Raw genomic sequence first — 17,100 nt, 5'->3', positions numbered from 1 at the left:
ATTCTCCGGCCCCAAATGTCCGTAGTGCTGAGAAACTCTGCTTTAAAGGGAAGCTAGAGCTTTGCCTACCGTTAGAATTCCTGGTATCCTTATCTGTCTACTCAGATTTTCTACTTCTTCTTAGTCCATATTTGGTCATTTCTGTTTTCCTAGAAAACTCTTATGTTACCACGGGTTGCTTTTCCCAAAGGAGGCCCTCTGGTGTGCTTTGAAAATATTTACTGTTTATGCATTTCTTAGAGAAAAAAAAAAAGACAGTATTAAAAAAATCATGGTTCTGACACTTTTATGCATTTTGGACAAGAATGATGACAATTCTGGCCCCCGTGGAGCTCCCGGGATCAAGGAAGAGACTAGTGAACCTGTATTGGGGAGGGATGTTGCTCTCCCATCCCAGGACCGTGTAAGAACCCTTACCAGCTCCGCCAGGACGGGCAGAAAGATGATGATGGTGGCCGTGTTGCTGGCGAACTCAGTGAAGAAGGCGACCACCACGGTGATGAGCAGTACGGCCAGCACTGGGGGCACGCTCTCCAGGGGGTGCAGCTGCCCGCCGATCCATGCCGACAGCCCCGACTCCTGCAGAGGGAGGAAGCAAGAGCACCTCTTCACACCAGCCCACTGCCGCCTGCCACCCCGAGCCTGGGCCAAGTGGGAGGGGTTTAGGATTGGCTACAGCGATGACAACTACACTTTCACATACAGGTTGACTGAGGTTCAGAGAGGGTAGGTGAGCTGCCCAAGGTCACATATTCATTCAGCCTCTCTGCTTCCCGAGCTGCTGTCTACTCCATACTCCACAGGCCCAGGGCCCAAACCCCTGGATCCTTCAAATAATCCATATGGTTCCCCCAATAGTTCATTTGGTTTGGGTAGCCCTAATTTGAGTGGGAGAGGGGCACTGGAACCTCCATGTTAAATCTTCTCATTCCTCCAATGATAGCTATCACTTCCAAAAATATTAACGTATTTATACAAAATATTCATTATTAATTTTTATAATTATGTATCAGTACATATTAAATATATAATATATATAATATATATATCATATATAATAGAAAACATGCATTAGCTAGAGGTCAAATACAACACAATGAATGTGTGAGCACTCAGTTGCTAAGTCATGTCTGACTCTTTGCAACCCCAGACTGTAGCCCACCAGGCTCCTCTGTCCATGGGATTCTCCAGGCAAGAAAACCAGAGTGGATTGCCATTTCCTTCTCCAGGGGATCTCCCCAACTCAGGGACTGAACCCATGTCTCCTGCACTGCAGGCACATTCTTTACCACCAAGCCACCAGGGAAGCCCAGCACAATGAATAAGATTACCACCAATAAAGATATTTATGATGATTATTACAATGATGGTACACAAACACTGCCATTATTATTTGTATCATTATTCATTAGATAAGAATCACCAACCTTTCGGCAAAGTAAACACTTCCTTCGCGTGTTACAGAGAAGGAATCCTAACTTGGCGAAGTTTTTGTGACTTGCTCAGTGTCCCCCAAATACTGGCTAAGATGTGTTTTGCACTCAGGGCCACGGAGTCAGTATACTAACATTCTCCTGCAAAGCGCCCTGTCACCACGTACTCTCCAGTGGACACACCAGACTGTCACTGCACCTTTTAATGAAGGGCAGTGCCCAGAGCTGACCACAGCTCTCCAGGGCAGTAAAGACAAGGTCGATGTCCTCTCTCTGACTCCAGACTCCACCTGCCATCAGTGCTGCAGAATTATCTCCAAGCTCTCTCTCTCTGCCGACTTCCCCAGGAATTACTCTACTTGCGGGTATTTCATAATGACACTCTCCCGCTTCTGCCCTCCAGGCTTCAAATGTATCCTTAATAACCCAGAATCCAATGCACCTTCGTTAAGACCCCGAAGCGGGAAAACGGATGAAAAATTGTGCTCGATGCTGCCCCCTGGTGGTGCCACGCGGCAATATAGCAATAAGGCTACAGGGGCGCCACCTGTAGGTCGTTTTGTTGACAAAGATAAAGCAGTTGTAGGCTTATTAGCGGATCAAGGCCGGGGTTGGGCTAGACCCCGAACACTTAGCCAAGTGTACGTCTACCACATCCCGTTTATCAGTGCAATATCTTTTGGTACTAACACACTTCGGTTTATCAGGGAACAGGTATGCATTTCTTTTCTGTTGAATAGAAAATTTGCTGTTTATCCAAAACTAAGGTTTCATCGTGGATTCTAGAATATAGTATACTGTTTTGACACAAATAAAATAAATTATTTTATTTGTCCCTACACCATGACTTAAAAGTTACCTTCAGGGAATGAATAATAAATGCTTAAAGATAATTCCCTAGAAGAGACCTTATAAAAAGTAAGGTTCTTCTTTCACATCCGCACTGTTTGATAACCTAGAAATTATAGTGTATGGCAGAGTCCAGACCCCGGACCCTCCTCTGGCGCAGGGAACCCTGCAGGGAAAAATGGGGCCACTAGTTTTTCTCAGAGGCCACGGCTCTGGCAAAGAGACCGACGGCAGTGTGTGTAATTAAATGGAGAAGGGCTGGAGAGAGGGAATATTAATGACTTGGATGAATGAGGAGCCAAGAGCTTCCCTGTAGCCGGGCCTCTGGGTGCCAGGCTTCCAGCCAGCCTCCCCACGGCCACTCAGGGCCTTGGCTCGGTTTCCGTAGCCGAAGGGCGGTCTGGCCGCTTCAAGAGAGAGGAGACCCCCCCGCCCCTGACCAGGGGCTCTCGAGGGGACTCAAGGGGCTTCACCTGCTCTTTCCTGTTCCCTTAGGAATCGGAAGCTCTGTTTCCATGGAAACACACAGCCACAAGGTTTTCCCAGGGACTCCAGGACCAGCAACTTGCAAGGGCAGAGGCGGTATGCCCAGGAGGTGAGGAGAAAGGGCTCTGGAAGCAGATTAGGCTTGTTCCCCAACCTTCATCCATTCTGCTGTGTCTTCCTTGGCAAGTAACTAAACCTCTCTGTGCCTCAGGTCCTTATCTGTAAACTGAGATGCGATAGTGCTTGTCCTCGGGGTTACAGACCCACCCGGCTAGTTCAGCTGGTAGAGCGTGGGACTCCTGATCCCAGCATTGTGGGTTCGAGCCCCACGTTGGGCAGCTGTTCTTCAACATTTGGGCTTCTCTTGTGGCTCAGTTGGTAAAGAATCCACCTTCAATGCAGGAGACCTGGGTTTGATTCCTGGGTTGGGAAAGATCCCCTGGAGAAGGGAAAGGCTACCCACTCCGGTATTCTGGCCTGGAGAATTCCAGGAACTGTACAGTCCATGGGGTCACAAAGATTCGGACACGACTGGACAACTTTCACTTTAGGGGTTATGGTTGGGAGAAAAGGAACTAATCTCTAAAGCTCTTATAAAAATGCTTGGGTACCAGGTAAGTGCCCCAAACCTGCCATTGCCTATTAGTGGCATCAAGTCACGAGATATCAGCAGTGATGGGACACTCAAGAAACTGCCTTGAGTAGTGGTTGTCAAACTGTTCCTTATAGCCCCCAGGGGTGCCAAGAGGTGCCTGAGGCCACTGGTGCAGCATGAGAGGGGAAGACAGAGCTGGCAGGACGGTGACCCTTCTTTCTCCTCCTTTCTCGCTTCTATGAGGTCCTTTCTTCCTGATTTCGCTGATATACAGAAGGATCAGATCTTAAAGGAGGGTGTTATGGTAGAAATGAAATGTTTCAGGTTGAAGTCTCTATAGAAAACCCTTGAAAAATCTCTTTAAAGGCCTCATAATGTCAGACTTTATTTTTCTGGGCTCCAAAATCACTACAGATGGTGACTGCAGCCATGAAATTAAAAGATGCTTACTCCTTGGAAGGAAAGTTATGACCAACCTAGATAGCATATTCAAAAGCAGAGACATTACTTTGCCAACAAAGGTTCGTCTAGTCGAGGCTATGGTTTTTCCAGTGGTCATGTATGGATGTGAGAGTTGGACTGTGAAGAAGGCTGAGCACCAAAGAATTGATGCTTTCGAACTGTGGTGTTGGAGAAGACTCTTAAGAGTCCCTTGGACTGCAAGGAGATCCAACCAGTCCATTCTGAAGGAGATCAGCCCTGGGATTTCTTTGGAAGGAATGATGCTAAAGCTGAAACTCCAGTACTTTGGCCACCTCACGTGAAGAGTTGACTCGTTGGAAAAGACTCTGATGCTGGGAGGGATTGGGGGCAGGAGGAGAAGGGGATGACAGAGGATGAGATGGTTGGATGGCATCACTGACTCGATGGACGTGAGTCTGAGTGAACTCCGGGAGTTGGTGAGGGACAGGGAGGCCTGGCGTGCTGCGATTCATGGGGTCGCAAAGAGTCAGACACGACTGAGCAACTGATCTGATCTGATCTGATCTGAAAGACAGTAGGCTCAGCCGTGTGTGCACAACTCGACGTAAGAATTCTTAGGTAGGGACTTCCCTGCTGGTCCTGCGGTTAAGATGCAACTAAAGACCCTTTATGCCACAACCAAAATCCAGTGCGGCCAAATTAAATAAATAAGTAAAGTAATAAATATTTTACAAAAGACTGATACTAAAAAAAATAGAATTCTTAAGTGGAGAGAGCCAGTGAACTTGATTAGAGGAAAAGAAGAAAAGACTGCATGCACATGCATGAGCATTCAAACCATTGTACTGCTTACAAGCTGTGTGGCACTGGGCAAGGAAATGGACATCTCTGCTCCTTGCTTTCTTCAAAGTACAGGTAAAAACAATTCCTGTATATAATAAGTACCAAACAGGGCTTACTATTACTTATTTAATTTAACAAACACTTAATACAGTGCTGATTCTATGCTGAGAAGTCGCCTCAGTACTTTGCTAACATTAACTTATTAATCCTCAGGACAATTCCACGAAGGAGTGGTGATGTGGGTGCGTGTGCCCCCAATTGTTTGTGACTCCATGAACTGTAGCCCACCAGCCTCTTCTGTCCATGGGATTCTCCAGGCAAGAATACTGGAGTGGGTTGCCATGCCCTTCTCCAGGAACAAACCTGTGTCTTCTGCATCTCCTACATTGGTAGGCAGAGTCTTTACCACTGTGCCACCTGGCAGGAATGAAGTGGTACAGTTATCCATATTTTATGGTTGATGAAACCGAGGCACAAAGAGGTTGTAATATGCTCAAATAAGTGAAATGAGTTTGGAATTTTGCGCTCAGAATCTGGCTCTTACTTCATAATGCTACCTCTCCAATAAAATGATAAGAACAGTAAGAACAGCAATAATAACAACTCTCCAGCAGAAAATGAGGGATTCAGGAGAATACACATGCTTCTACTTGCCTATAGGGTCTAACTCAGCAGTGGCCACAGGACTGGAAAAGGTCAGTTTTCATTCCAATCCCAAAGAAAGGCAATGCCAAAGAATGCTCAAACTACCACACAATTGCACTCATCTCACATGCTAGTAAAGTGATGCTTAAAATTTTCTAAGCCAGGCTTCAGCAATATGTGAACCGTGAACTTCCAGATGTTCAAGCTGGTTTTAGAAAAGGCAGAGGAACCAGAAATCAAATTGCCAACATCCACTGGATCATGGAAAAAGCAAGAGAATTCCAGAAAAACATCTACTTCTGCTTTATTGACTGTGCCAAAGCCTTTGACTGTGTGGATCACAATAAACTGTGGAAAATTCTGAAAGAGATGGGGATACAAGACCACCTGACCTGCCTCTTGAGAAACCTATATGCAGGTCAGGAAGCAACAGTTAGAACTGGACATGGAACAACAGACTGGTTCCAAATAGGAAAAGGAGTACATCAAGGCTGTATATTGTCACCCTGCTTATTTAATTTATATGCAGAGTACATCATGAGAAACGCTGGGCTGGAGGAAGCACAAGCTGGAATCAAGATTGCCATGAGAAATATCAATAACCTCAGATATGCAGATGACACCACCCTTATGGCAGAAAGTGAAGAAGAACTAAAGAGCCTCTTGATGAAAGTGAAAGAGGAGAGTGAAAAAATTGGCTTAAAGCTCAACATTCAGAAAATGAAGATCATGGCATCCGGTCCCATCACTTCATGGGAAATAGATGGGGAAACAGTGGAAACAGTGTCAAACTTTATTTTTCTGGGCTCCAAAATCACTGCAGATGGTGATTGCAGCCATGAAATTAGAAGATGCTTACTCCTTGGAAGGAAAGTTATGACCAACCTAGACAGCATATTAAAAAGCAGAGATATTACTTTGCCAACAAAGGTCTGTCTAGTCAAGGCTATGGTTTTTCCAGTGGTCATGTATGGATGTGAGAGTTGGACTATAAAGAAAGCTGAGCGCAGAAGAGTTGATGCTTTTGAACTGTGGTGTTGGAGAAGACTCTTGAGAGTCCCTTGGACTTCAGGGAGATCCAACTAGTCCATCCTAAAGGAGATCAGTCCTGTGTGTTCATTGGAAGGACTGATGTTGAAGCTGAAACTCCAATACTTTGGCCACCTGATGAGAAGAGCTGACTCATTTGAAAAGACCCTGATGCTGGGAAAGATTGAGGGCAGGAGGAGAAGGGAACGACAGAGTGAGATGGTTGGATGGCATCACCGACACAATGGACATGGGTTTGGGTGGACTCCGGGAGTTGGTGATGGACAGGAAGGCCTGGTATGTTGCGGTTCATGGGGTCGCAAAAAGTTGGACACAACTGAGCGACTGAACTGAACTGATAGGGTCCGTTCCACCCTGATTTAATATCAACTTGTATCACCTGAATATATGTGTAGATTGTTGTGGATAGAGATTAAATGAGATATGCATGAAGGTGCCAGAATTAGACCAATTTTTAATTCATGAGACAGTAAAACTATAACAACAATAAAAGTGGCGAGCCCTCTGCGTTAGCCGCCATCCATCATGTCATCAGTCCTCAGAACATCCCATTTACAGGTCATGTCCAACAAATACTTACTGAGAGAGCATGTTAAGTACCAGGACTTTTCTAGATGCCTAGAAGAGCAATGAAGAAGACAGATATGGTCCTTGCCCTCATGGAGCTTACATTCTAGTAAGAGAGACACCAATAAACAAATGAACAGGGTTTCCTGGGGGGGTGGGGGCGGGTTGTTGTTTGCTGTTTAGTTGATAAATCGTGTCCGACTCTTTTGTGACCCCCATAAACTGTAGTTTGCCAGGCTCCACTGTCAGTGGGATTTCCCAGGCGAGAATCCTGGAGTAGGTTGCCATTTCCTTCTCCAGGGTCGGGGGTGGTCTTCCCAACCCAGGGATTGAACCTGCACCTCCTGCATTGGCAGCCAGATTGTTTACCACTGAGCCACCAGGGAAGTCCACAACCTGAGGAGTAGATATGGCTACAGGAAGTAATCAGGGTGATAAGAGAGAGAGATGGGGGCTGTGTGTGGAGGGGAGGCTACCTTAGATATGGTGCCAGAGAGGGTTTCTCTGAGGATGTGACCTTGAAGCCGAGACCTGAGGGTAAGGACTCAGAGATCTCAGGGAGGAGCATTCGGCAGAGAGGAAGCCGGTGCAAAGGTCCTGGGGTGCAAATGAGTTTAGTGTGGCCGAGGAGCAGGCCAGTGGGGCTGGAGAGGAGCCCTCAGGGGACAGAGATAAGAGCTGATGTCGGGGTGATGGGTGGGGGCTGTTCTCTGGAGGTCCAGGCAAACCTTCAGACTAGAGTCTAACTACATGGGGGAGGCATGGACAGCTTTGCAGCAGGAGGAGACTGGTGAGAGCATCAGGCAGGTTTAAGCAAGTTACTCCAGCTCAGCGCAAGCACTGGGGTCTGCTTCCAGCCCCTCAGAACCAGCAGGTGGGCATCTACACATCCAGGCTCCCTGTGGGCCCAGCCCGAGGGCCTCCAAGCCCCGGGAGGCCTGGCAGCAACCTGGTGAGGGCATTAGGCCGGGGCTGGGAAATAGGACGTGCCATGAGCACTCTGGTCCCTCCTGGGACAGGCCGCCTGGGGAGGGGATGGTGTGAGCAGGGGTTGGGGGAGGGGGCCACTGTCACACAAAGTCTTTATTGCACAGAAACCCCGGCCGGCTGCCCAAGGCTGGGCCGGGAGCCAGACTGGCCTCCTCAGCATGCTCAGCGGTCCTGCAGCCCAGCCCCCACTGCGAGCCGGGCTTTGTCTACCACTCTGACCGCATAGAAGCCTCTGGGGTGTAGGTCAGGCTCAGGGTGAGGCAAGGGCCTCTCATTAAATGGCACCATTTCCACCAAGTTGCTCAGGGCAAGAACCTCCACTTTTCCAACCCACTTAGTAACTGTAACAACTCTATGCGATGGGCACCATTACTGTGCCCATTTTACAGATTAGGAAATGGAGGCACACAGCTCAGAGGTGTAGGACTGACTCCAACCCAGATGGTCTGGGTCCACCGCCCATGCTTTCCACCTTTGCCCTGCACAGCCTCCTAATTTACCTGGCTAACATGCCACTTCCTACTGGAAGCCTTCCCTGATATGTCCCAAGCAAGAGGCAGTAGTGAGAGGAGTCCGACAAGTTCAAATCCCAGCTCTGCCCGCTGTGTTCCCTCATGCTCTGGAGCCCGTGTGCCACATTTAGAGAATTGGTGTGCTGCCACGGAAGATCCTGTGTGACACAGCTAAGACCGGTGGCTCAGATGGTAAAGCGTCTGCCTGCAATGCGGGAGACCTAAGTTTGATCCCTGGGTTGGGAATATCCCCTGGAGAAGGAAATAGCAACCCACTCCAGTACGCTCGCCAGGACAGAGGTGCCTGGTAGGCTACAGTCCATGTGGTCGCAAAGAGTCGGACACTACTCAATGGCTTAAAAAAGACCCAAAACAGCCAAATAAAAATAAATAAATAATATTTTTAAAATCCTGAATTTTAAAAAGTAAGCAATCTGAGAAGTAATTTCAGCTTCTTTTACCTTAATTTCCGATTGACCCTTAACCAGCTGTGGTTTTGAAATCTTGGGGTAGGGTGGGGCCCAGCTTCATGAGCTATGGGTTCAAATACCACTCTGCCGGCTTTTGGCTGCACAAACATTGGCAACTTATTCAGCCTTGAGTTGCCTCTGTTTCATCTTTGAAAGGAAGATGACCACACATCTACTTCAGCGGTGCCTTTGAAGATTAGCAGAGTCAATATTTGCATAGCGCTTCCCGTGGTGCCTGGCACTTGGGAAGTTCTCAAGAATGAGTGTTAGGAGGCTGGACTCTGAAATCAGATGGACTGGAGTTCAAACCTCACCGCCTAAGCAGAGGGCAACTGCATGACATTAAGAGAGCTGCTTAATTTTTCCAGGCCTCAGTTTTCCTACCTGTAAAATGGGGATAAAAATATTCTCTAGCCCTGAGGGTCAGTGTGGAGACTTCATGAGCTAATAGGTTACTACATGTTGGACATTGAGGCTGCACTTCCACTGAGCAGGTCTGGCTGTGCTGAGAACATGTGCCTCCCCAAATTCTTCTCTGTCAGTGCCTCGCTCACCTCAGTCTAGTCCTGGCTCTGCCTCTGTGCTCACAGAGCCCTTTCAGTTCAGTTCAGTTCAGTCGCTCATTCGTGTCTGACTCTTTGCAACCCCATGAACCGCACACCAGGCACACCAGGCCTCCCTGTCCATCACCAACTCCTGGAGTTTACCCAAACTCATGTCCATCGAGTCGGTGATGCCATCCAGCCATCTCATCCTCTGTCGTCCCCTTCTCCTCCTGCCCCCAATCCCTCCCAGCATCAGGGTCTTTTCCAGTGAGTCAACTCTTCGCATGAGGGGGCCAAAGTATTGGAGTTTCACACAGCCCTTTAGAACCACATTAATAGTAACACCACGTAGTTAATATTCATAATATCTGGGCCCTAGAGCCAAACTACCTGGCCTCTAATCCTGAGGACATAGCTGTGTGGCCTTAGGCAAATTACTTTACCTCTCTGTGCCTCAGTTTGCAAATCTACAGAACGGGGATAATGGGGGCATCTACCTCATAGGCTTGCTGGGAGGTTTAAACACACTAACATGCGTACAGCACGTTGAACAGTGCCTGTGGAGGGTCAGCCTGCTAGGGTGAGTCCTCTGTTCGCACAGGCCCCTCGGGTCATGATATTAGTGTTAGCAGTTCTGGCACAACACTCACTGCCAGCTCCTCGAGGTCCCACACTGTACCATTTTCCTCTCTCTCTGGGCAGCACCAGGCACGGCACGGAGCTGTGATCACCCCCACATGGGAGATGGGGCGGCTGTGTGGCTTGCTCAGCCCCACGCTTGCAGCTGCCCCAGGATGGGCGCTCACCTCCCCGAGCTGCCTGCTGCCTGCCCCTCTTACCTCGCAGCCTTTGGCCATGGCAAAGCCCCCTCCCAGGAGAAGGATGATGTTCCAGGGCACTGTGTCCTGAGCCCTCTTCCACGTCAGCAAGGGCACTGTCTCTGTGTTGGGAGCTGGGCGGAGAGAAGACACTCAGCTTGGGAGGGGATACCCAGCTCCTCCCACTACCCCCTACCCCGGGCAGGGAAGGGACCCGACACATTCTCAGGACCCTCAACCGGAGGAGGGAACATCAGCCCCTGGAGCCCCATCTCCGTGGGGACACACAGGGGTCTCCCGGAAGCCACAATCTGGCTTCAGCATCCCATTTAGGAGTTTCAGGGAAAAAAGACACAAACATCATGACGGAGCATTTGCTGTACTCAGAATCTTCTGAAATTGCACAATTCACATGCAGAGCATCCTTTCAGTTCCTAAAAGCCCTTCTGGGTAAGTGTTACTTTCACCCTCGTTTACACGAGAAAAGGTCCTCTTTTGTAACTGAACGTGTTCAGAAAAAAAGAGGAAGCAAATTCAGGAGAGTAGAAACCGAGGGAATGTCTGGTCCATGGAATCATGAGGCAAATTGTATTTCTTCAAAAGCAGGGATGTCTGCAGTGGATAGAACAAGGGGCTGGCTAACGTCTGCTGTAAAGGGCTGGAGAGGTACTAATTCAGGCTCTGCAGGTCTCTGTTGTGGTCAGGCTGCCATGGAAGCATGGAAGCAGCCACAGAGACGGCAGACACACGTGGACGGGGCAGCGTTTCCACGAAATTCTATTTTCAAAGCGGGGGGCAGCCGGATTTGGCTCACGGGTGATAGTTTGTCATCCCTGCACTGAGAGCATCCTCCTGGACCTTGGTTTGCTGCGGGTCCCTGGAACATGACCTTGCCTCTCAGAGCCCCCATATCCTCAGCTGACCCCTGACACGATAATGGAAGCTGGTAGGTCCTTGTGGGCACTGATGAGGCAGTGATGGAGCTGTGGACGGAGGGACATTTCGGTTCAGTTCACAGCTGCCTGGCACCTGGAAGTCACTCCATAAACACTTGTCAGATGATATATACAACACACGGAGCCCAGTGCCTGGCACCGAGTAAGCTCCCTGGAACCGGGCCTTCTCACTGCAGGCTGCCAGCAGCCTCCCTGGAGGAGGATGGGTCTGACCCATTCAAGGTTCCCCCGCTGCCAGGACAGTCCCTGGTTAAACACTCTTTGATATTTTTGTTTCCCCTTTTTGGTGTTTTTCAAAATTTTATAGCATGGTTATCTAAAACAAAAGTTTCTAACTGGATAATAAAGACAATCCAAAGCCCCTTACTTAATACTTAACAAAGCCCCTCTACTAAACAGTCCCTGGGGTCATAAAGAGTCGGACATGACTGAAGCGACTTAGCACGCACAAGATGCACGCAGCCCATGGGTGTATACATGTGGTTCTGATGTCACACACTGCCATCGGATTCGTGGGCCAAACCCAAGTGTGAGGAAGACATCAGGTAGCCCGGCCCTTGGCCTTTAGGTGATAAAATAGTATTTCACTAAAGAGGCACCCAAGGTCTGAAAAAGTGACCCACCGGTGAAGTCAGTTAATGTCAGCTGTTACTGGCTTTATTATCTTCCCACGCTTGGCACTATTTCTTATAAATGCAGCCTCTGACTGAATTTCTCACTTCTGGCTCTACATTATACTCTGCCATCTAGAGCAGGAGCTGAAGGCATAGACTTTGAGGTTGAACTAGAATTCAGTCCTGGTTCTGCCATTCAGCTGTGTGACTTGAGCCAAGTGCCCCTACCTCTCTGAGCTTCAAAGTTCTCATCTGCCAAAGGGAGCAATAGCACCCCTCTGAAGACCAATTCCGACAGTGACCCGGGGGCTTTGAGGCTGCACACCTGCAGCGGTGTGTGCCACGGGCTCAGCACGGGGTGTGGCCCGGAGCGAGTCCTTGGTCATTTCATTAGCAAGTGTATACTGGGGACCTACCCTAGGCCCTGAGGATATGGAAGTGGCCAAAACAGGAAAAAAAAAAAAAAAACCAACCCTCCTGTTGGAAAGCTTACATCCCAGTAAGTAAGGCAGGTGATAAATCAATAAATGTATCATGTTGGGAAATTTTATGTGCTATGGAAAAAAAAAAGAAAATATAGGAAAGAGACTGAGAGTGCAAAGGAGGAGCGCTTTTCTAGATGGTGTAGTCAGAGAAGGCTTCTCTGGAGAGGTGACCTCAGGACAGAGGCTGAAGAGAATGATGGAGTGAGCCATTCGGATGTCTGGGGGAAGAGCTTGTTGGGCAGAGAGGAAGTGGAAGCGATCATCATCACCCACATCACGGGCATCCTCTTTCTCCACGTCAACAGTGTCATCCACAGCAGCCTCCTCCTCGCCTTCCTCCCCCTCTTCATCATCACCCGTGTCGCCATCACCAGCCACAAGCACAGCGCACAGCACCCAGGAGGCAGAGCCTCAGTGCTTGGGCAGCGATCATAAAGGCCACAAGCACAGCGCACAGCACCCAGGAGGCAGAGCCTCAGTGCTTGGGCAGCGATCATAAAGGGAGCTGCAAGTACCACTCAGACCCACAGGGGAGTGGGAGACAGTGGGTAAGATGAGGAAAGTCAAGTTTGGCTCGGATGTCTGGGGTCTACCTCCCGTCTCTTTTTAACTGGCGGTGTGACCTTGATCAGGTCACTTTCTCTCCATGAGCACTGACGGACCACTCTCTAAGGCTGCGTGGAAGACATGGGTGTTGAGTACTGGAGTCAATGCTTTAGGAGAGTAGCAGAAAGTGTGTGGGACTTGATGCTTCGAGGGACAGAAACCGGGGTCAGGAAGTAGGAGGAGCAGTGGGAGTAGGTACTGTGCAGAAGTGGGTGTTCTGAGGGGGACCACTCTACCAGGGAACAGAAACTAGAATTAGGAAGGAACGCTAATGAAGAGGAAGTTACAGATGCCAAAGCTCAGAAACAGGAGAAACTCTGAAAAAAAAAAAAAGTTTAAAAAAGTGTTAGACAATCAGTCGTGTCCAACTCTTTGGGACCCCATGGACTGTAGCCCATCAGGCTCCTCTGTCCATGGAATTCTCCAGGCAAGAATACTGGAGTGGGTTGCCATCCCCTTTTCCAGGGGATCTTCCTAACCCAGGGATCGAACCTGGGTCTCCTGAACTGTAGGCGGATTCTTTACCATCTGAGCTACCAAGAAAGTCTGAACAGATCAACAAATGATAAAGGGAGTGGATGGTGAGGAAAGCCAGTTGGAAGTAAGACAGAGAAGCAGGGAGGAAGAGAACAACTGAATCCCGTTCAGTGGCAGAGCCTCAAAGCCCACAGTCTAAGCCACCTGACCCCAGGCTTGGGGTCCACACACGCAAACCTTCACTCCTCCTGGAAACGGGAGCTGCCGCTGGAATATGCTTTTCTTCCCCCAGCAATAGAAGACGGTTAGATCACAACCCCTATGTCCTGACCTCTGGCCCAGAACTCATCCCACAGCCTCAGAGGGTGACGGGCCAGCCATGGCCTCTGTCACCGGCAGCAGATGTTGGCACCTTCTTCTGCAGACACCAGCTGAAATCCCAGTGGGGTCATAATCTGGAGATCTGAAGGCCAGCCCACAGACACTTTGGTTTGGGTGCTCAGTGATTTCCTGAGGCTGAAATTGAACGCCTGGGTCTAGGTTTGCCGCAGTCCCCCTACTTCCTATCCATTTAGAACCCAGCAGGAGATTTCCATCTCTGGCTCCTTAGGCTCTTGCTTTGGGCCCAGAGTTTTTCTGGGCAGAGCCGAGGCTATTGTAGAGGCACTCACACAACTAAAGAAAATAAATGTCCACGAATTTCTTCTTCAAGAAATAAAGATTTTATTTGTGGACACTGAAATTTGAATTTCATGTCATGTTCACGAGTCAGAAATATATATATATATATATATTTATTTATTCTTTTCAACCATTTAAAAAATGTGAAAGCCATTATTCTGAGTTCAGGGACTGTACAGAAATAGCCAGCCAGCTGGGTTTGACCCAGAGACTCTAATTGCTAACCTTTGCCCTGGACTGTCACTTCTGGCAGCTGTGTACCCAGACGTGGTAAAAGCTCAGACAGGGAGAGGGAAGCAGCAGGATCCTGTGGTTTGTACAATGGGGCTGTCAGTCTCAGGAGGGCCCCGCCTTCAGGCCACTGATCACCAGGCTCCAGACCACCGATGCCCCGGCCTTGCCCGCCTTACCTTTAAAGTCAAACCACCACTTGAGGGACGGCTTTTGTGACGGGAAGAAGAACAAGATGGTGACAACCGACACGCCGGTGACAGCATCAGAAATGAACCTACAAGGACAAGGCCCCAAAGCATGAGACCCCGGCATGTCAGCAGGCCAAGGTTTGGCAGCTTTGCAAATGAGGATTTGTGGAAGGGAATTAGGCCCTCTGGGAAGGGGACGTTGTTGGAGGCCAACGATTGTGTTCTGCACTGTGCTTGGCAGGGACGCGAACCGCCCGTGGATGCGAAAGCTCTTTATCCACAGCTCCCTGGGGTGTTTAGACTTGGCTGGAGCCAAACAATGTTTATCCTCCCACTTCAAGGACCCTAGGAAGAGGGATTTGACCAAGGAGGGGAGAATCTGAGAGCCGCAGAAGGCTGGAGTCTGTGGAACCCCTACGCATCACTATAACCGGGGCTCCTGTGAAGCCCTGAGTGTATTTGTTCAGCTCCTGTTTGCACTCCTCCTGGGGTGGGCAGCTTAGCACACAAAGATGCAACCCAGAGATGCAGCTCACACCAGCAGAGCCCAGATGGAGCCCACCTCACAGCCCCTTGAGACCTCCCTGCCACCTTCCAAGAATCCACAACGTGTCCTGTGGGGATATCAAGCCCACCAAAGTCTCAGAGACAGTCCTCAGGGGCAGGTATCTTCCCTTTCAGATAAGGAATCTGAGTCTCAGAGAACAGCAGCAACTTGCTCAGGGCCAGACCATGGTCTGTAGAAGAGATGATTTTGAACTCAGCTATTTCTGGCTCTGAGTTCAATAAAGCACAGAGCCAAATGCCAACAAAGACGCTTTCAGCCCACACATTTGGGAAGAAGAGTATTCAAATGGCCAAGAAACTGGGAAAGATGGTCAGTATCAATGTAATAGAGAAACACAGATGAAAACACGCGCTAATAGACAAGTAAACCGTGAAAAGGGTGACAATATCTAATGGGGATGTTGAGAAACACAGGCTGTTGGTGGGAAAATAAACTTTCTGAAGGGGGAGCTGGCAGTACGTTTCAAAACTTTACGTGTGAATACCCCTTGATCCAGTTGTTGTACGTCTAGGAATTTATCTTCAGGGAATAACTAGGCTCTTGTACACAGATTATGTACTGGGATGTTCATTACTGATAAGAACAAAAAAAAGAATGGGGGATTTTTAGTAGGGACATGTTTAAATAAATTGTGTATTATCATATGTATAATGAAGTACTCCTTGCTTATTTAAAAAAAAGATAAAAAATAACATCAACTGTTATGTTTGATATGGAAATACAACAGATACCTTGTAAACTAAAAAAAAAAAAAAAAGGCAAGTTTTTGGGACTTCCCTGGTGGTCCAGTGGTTAAGAATCACCTGCAGGGGACACGTGTTCCATCCCAGTCCAGAAATATCCCACATGCCGCGGGGCAACTGAGCATCCAATAGGTGCTCAATAAAAGTTGATTGATTGACTGAATAATAGAATGAATGAATGAACCACGTGCTCAGGGTTGCACACTTTGTAGTGGGGGGACTGGCATTCGAACCCAGTTTTGTCTGATTCCAAAGGCAGAGCTCTTACCACATGAGAACCCAGATATTTTATCACCCAAACCTAAGCTCTTTTGAGAGCAAAAGAAGGAACTGGTAACAACCACACAGGACGAGAGGCGGAAACCTAGCCTAGCTCTCCCCAGCGGCACTGCCTGCTTAGCTCCGGGCGGCCCAGCCCCGAGGCTCCCCTGTTGGACTCCATCCCACAGGTCCCGAGTCTCACCCAGGGGTGAAGAGGCTGGCCCAGCCAGGGATGAACTTCGGGTCCCGGGAGAAGAGGAGGATGGCAAACACGCAGAAAAGGATGAACACGGCCTGTTCGGCAAACCTGCGACACAGAGATGAGAACACCAAGGTGACCCTGGGCTTTGGCCTGACAGCAGCAAGGGAAGGCCTGGGGCAGGGGCCCACTGGGTGTGGTGGGTGTGAGTGGGCCCAGGCCCTGCCTCTGAGAGCCAGAAGTAGTAGTTCGGTGCCTCGGCGGTCCCGAGAGTGAGGGCGGGGAGTGCCGGGTGTCACTGGTTCCTTTCCTGGGGCTTCCATGTTCCCCCAGCATCCTTCCTGAGCATCAGGCCTGCCTCCCTGCAAACACTTCATATCATTCCCAGGGTCCTAGGGACAATCCAGAGGGAGAAAGAAAGCGAGACACAGACAGAGTCAGAAAAACAGAGAGAAAGGCAACTGACGGGAACAGAGAGGTAGGCAAAAGAGAGGAACAGTCAGATATCCAGAATGGGGCAGCTACGCAGAGCGACAAACATGGAGAGAGGGGCAGACAGAGGCAAAAGAGAAACCCCCCACATGTTGAGGTAAATATCTACCCAATGTGCCCATTTCACAGATCAGGAAGCAGGGCCCAGAGAGGGTTAATGCTTTGCCCAAGGCCACACGGGAAGTTAGTAGCAGAGTCAGACCTTGTGTGTGGGCCTGCTGACTCCTGGCTATTTTCACTTTAACATGCACTGAACGAGGTCCTGGGAGCCACTGAGGCAGGGCCAGGTATCCCATGAACAAGGAGGGAAAGTGGGCAATAGGCAGGAAGGTGACACGTCCCCACTCCAAGTGCAGCCTGAGGGGTTTGC

General features: G+C 49.2%; 1 protein-coding gene and 1 non-coding gene across 4 annotated transcripts in view; one reads left to right on the top strand and one right to left on the bottom strand.

The window, feature by feature from the left end:
• SLC13A3 (solute carrier family 13 member 3) overlaps positions 1-17,100 on the bottom strand; it is an 83,650-nt gene that overhangs the window by 3,746 nt on the left and 62,804 nt on the right. For all 3 annotated transcript variants that reach the window (XM_027558372.1, XM_027558371.1, XM_027558370.1), the window contains 4 exons: positions 16,242-16,346; positions 14,456-14,553; positions 10,248-10,360; positions 418-579 (listed from right to left, as the gene is read on the bottom strand). In XM_027558372.1, the coding sequence (XP_027414173.1) occupies positions 418-579; positions 10,248-10,360; positions 14,456-14,553; positions 16,242-16,346 (478 nt within the window). The remainder of the gene's footprint in view (positions 1-417; positions 580-10,247; positions 10,361-14,455; positions 14,554-16,241; positions 16,347-17,100) is intronic.
• Positions 3,034-3,106, top strand: TRNAR-CCU. Its single transcript has one exon. It is a non-coding gene; the product is annotated as a tRNA-Arg (tRNA).

The sequence above is a fragment of the Bos indicus x Bos taurus genome, chromosome 13, assembly GCF_003369695.1.
Source record: "Bos indicus x Bos taurus breed Angus x Brahman F1 hybrid chromosome 13, Bos_hybrid_MaternalHap_v2.0, whole genome shotgun sequence".
Lineage (NCBI taxonomy): Eukaryota > Metazoa > Chordata > Mammalia > Artiodactyla > Bovidae > Bos > Bos indicus x Bos taurus.
This window is presented reverse-complemented; position numbering and strand designations above follow the sequence as displayed.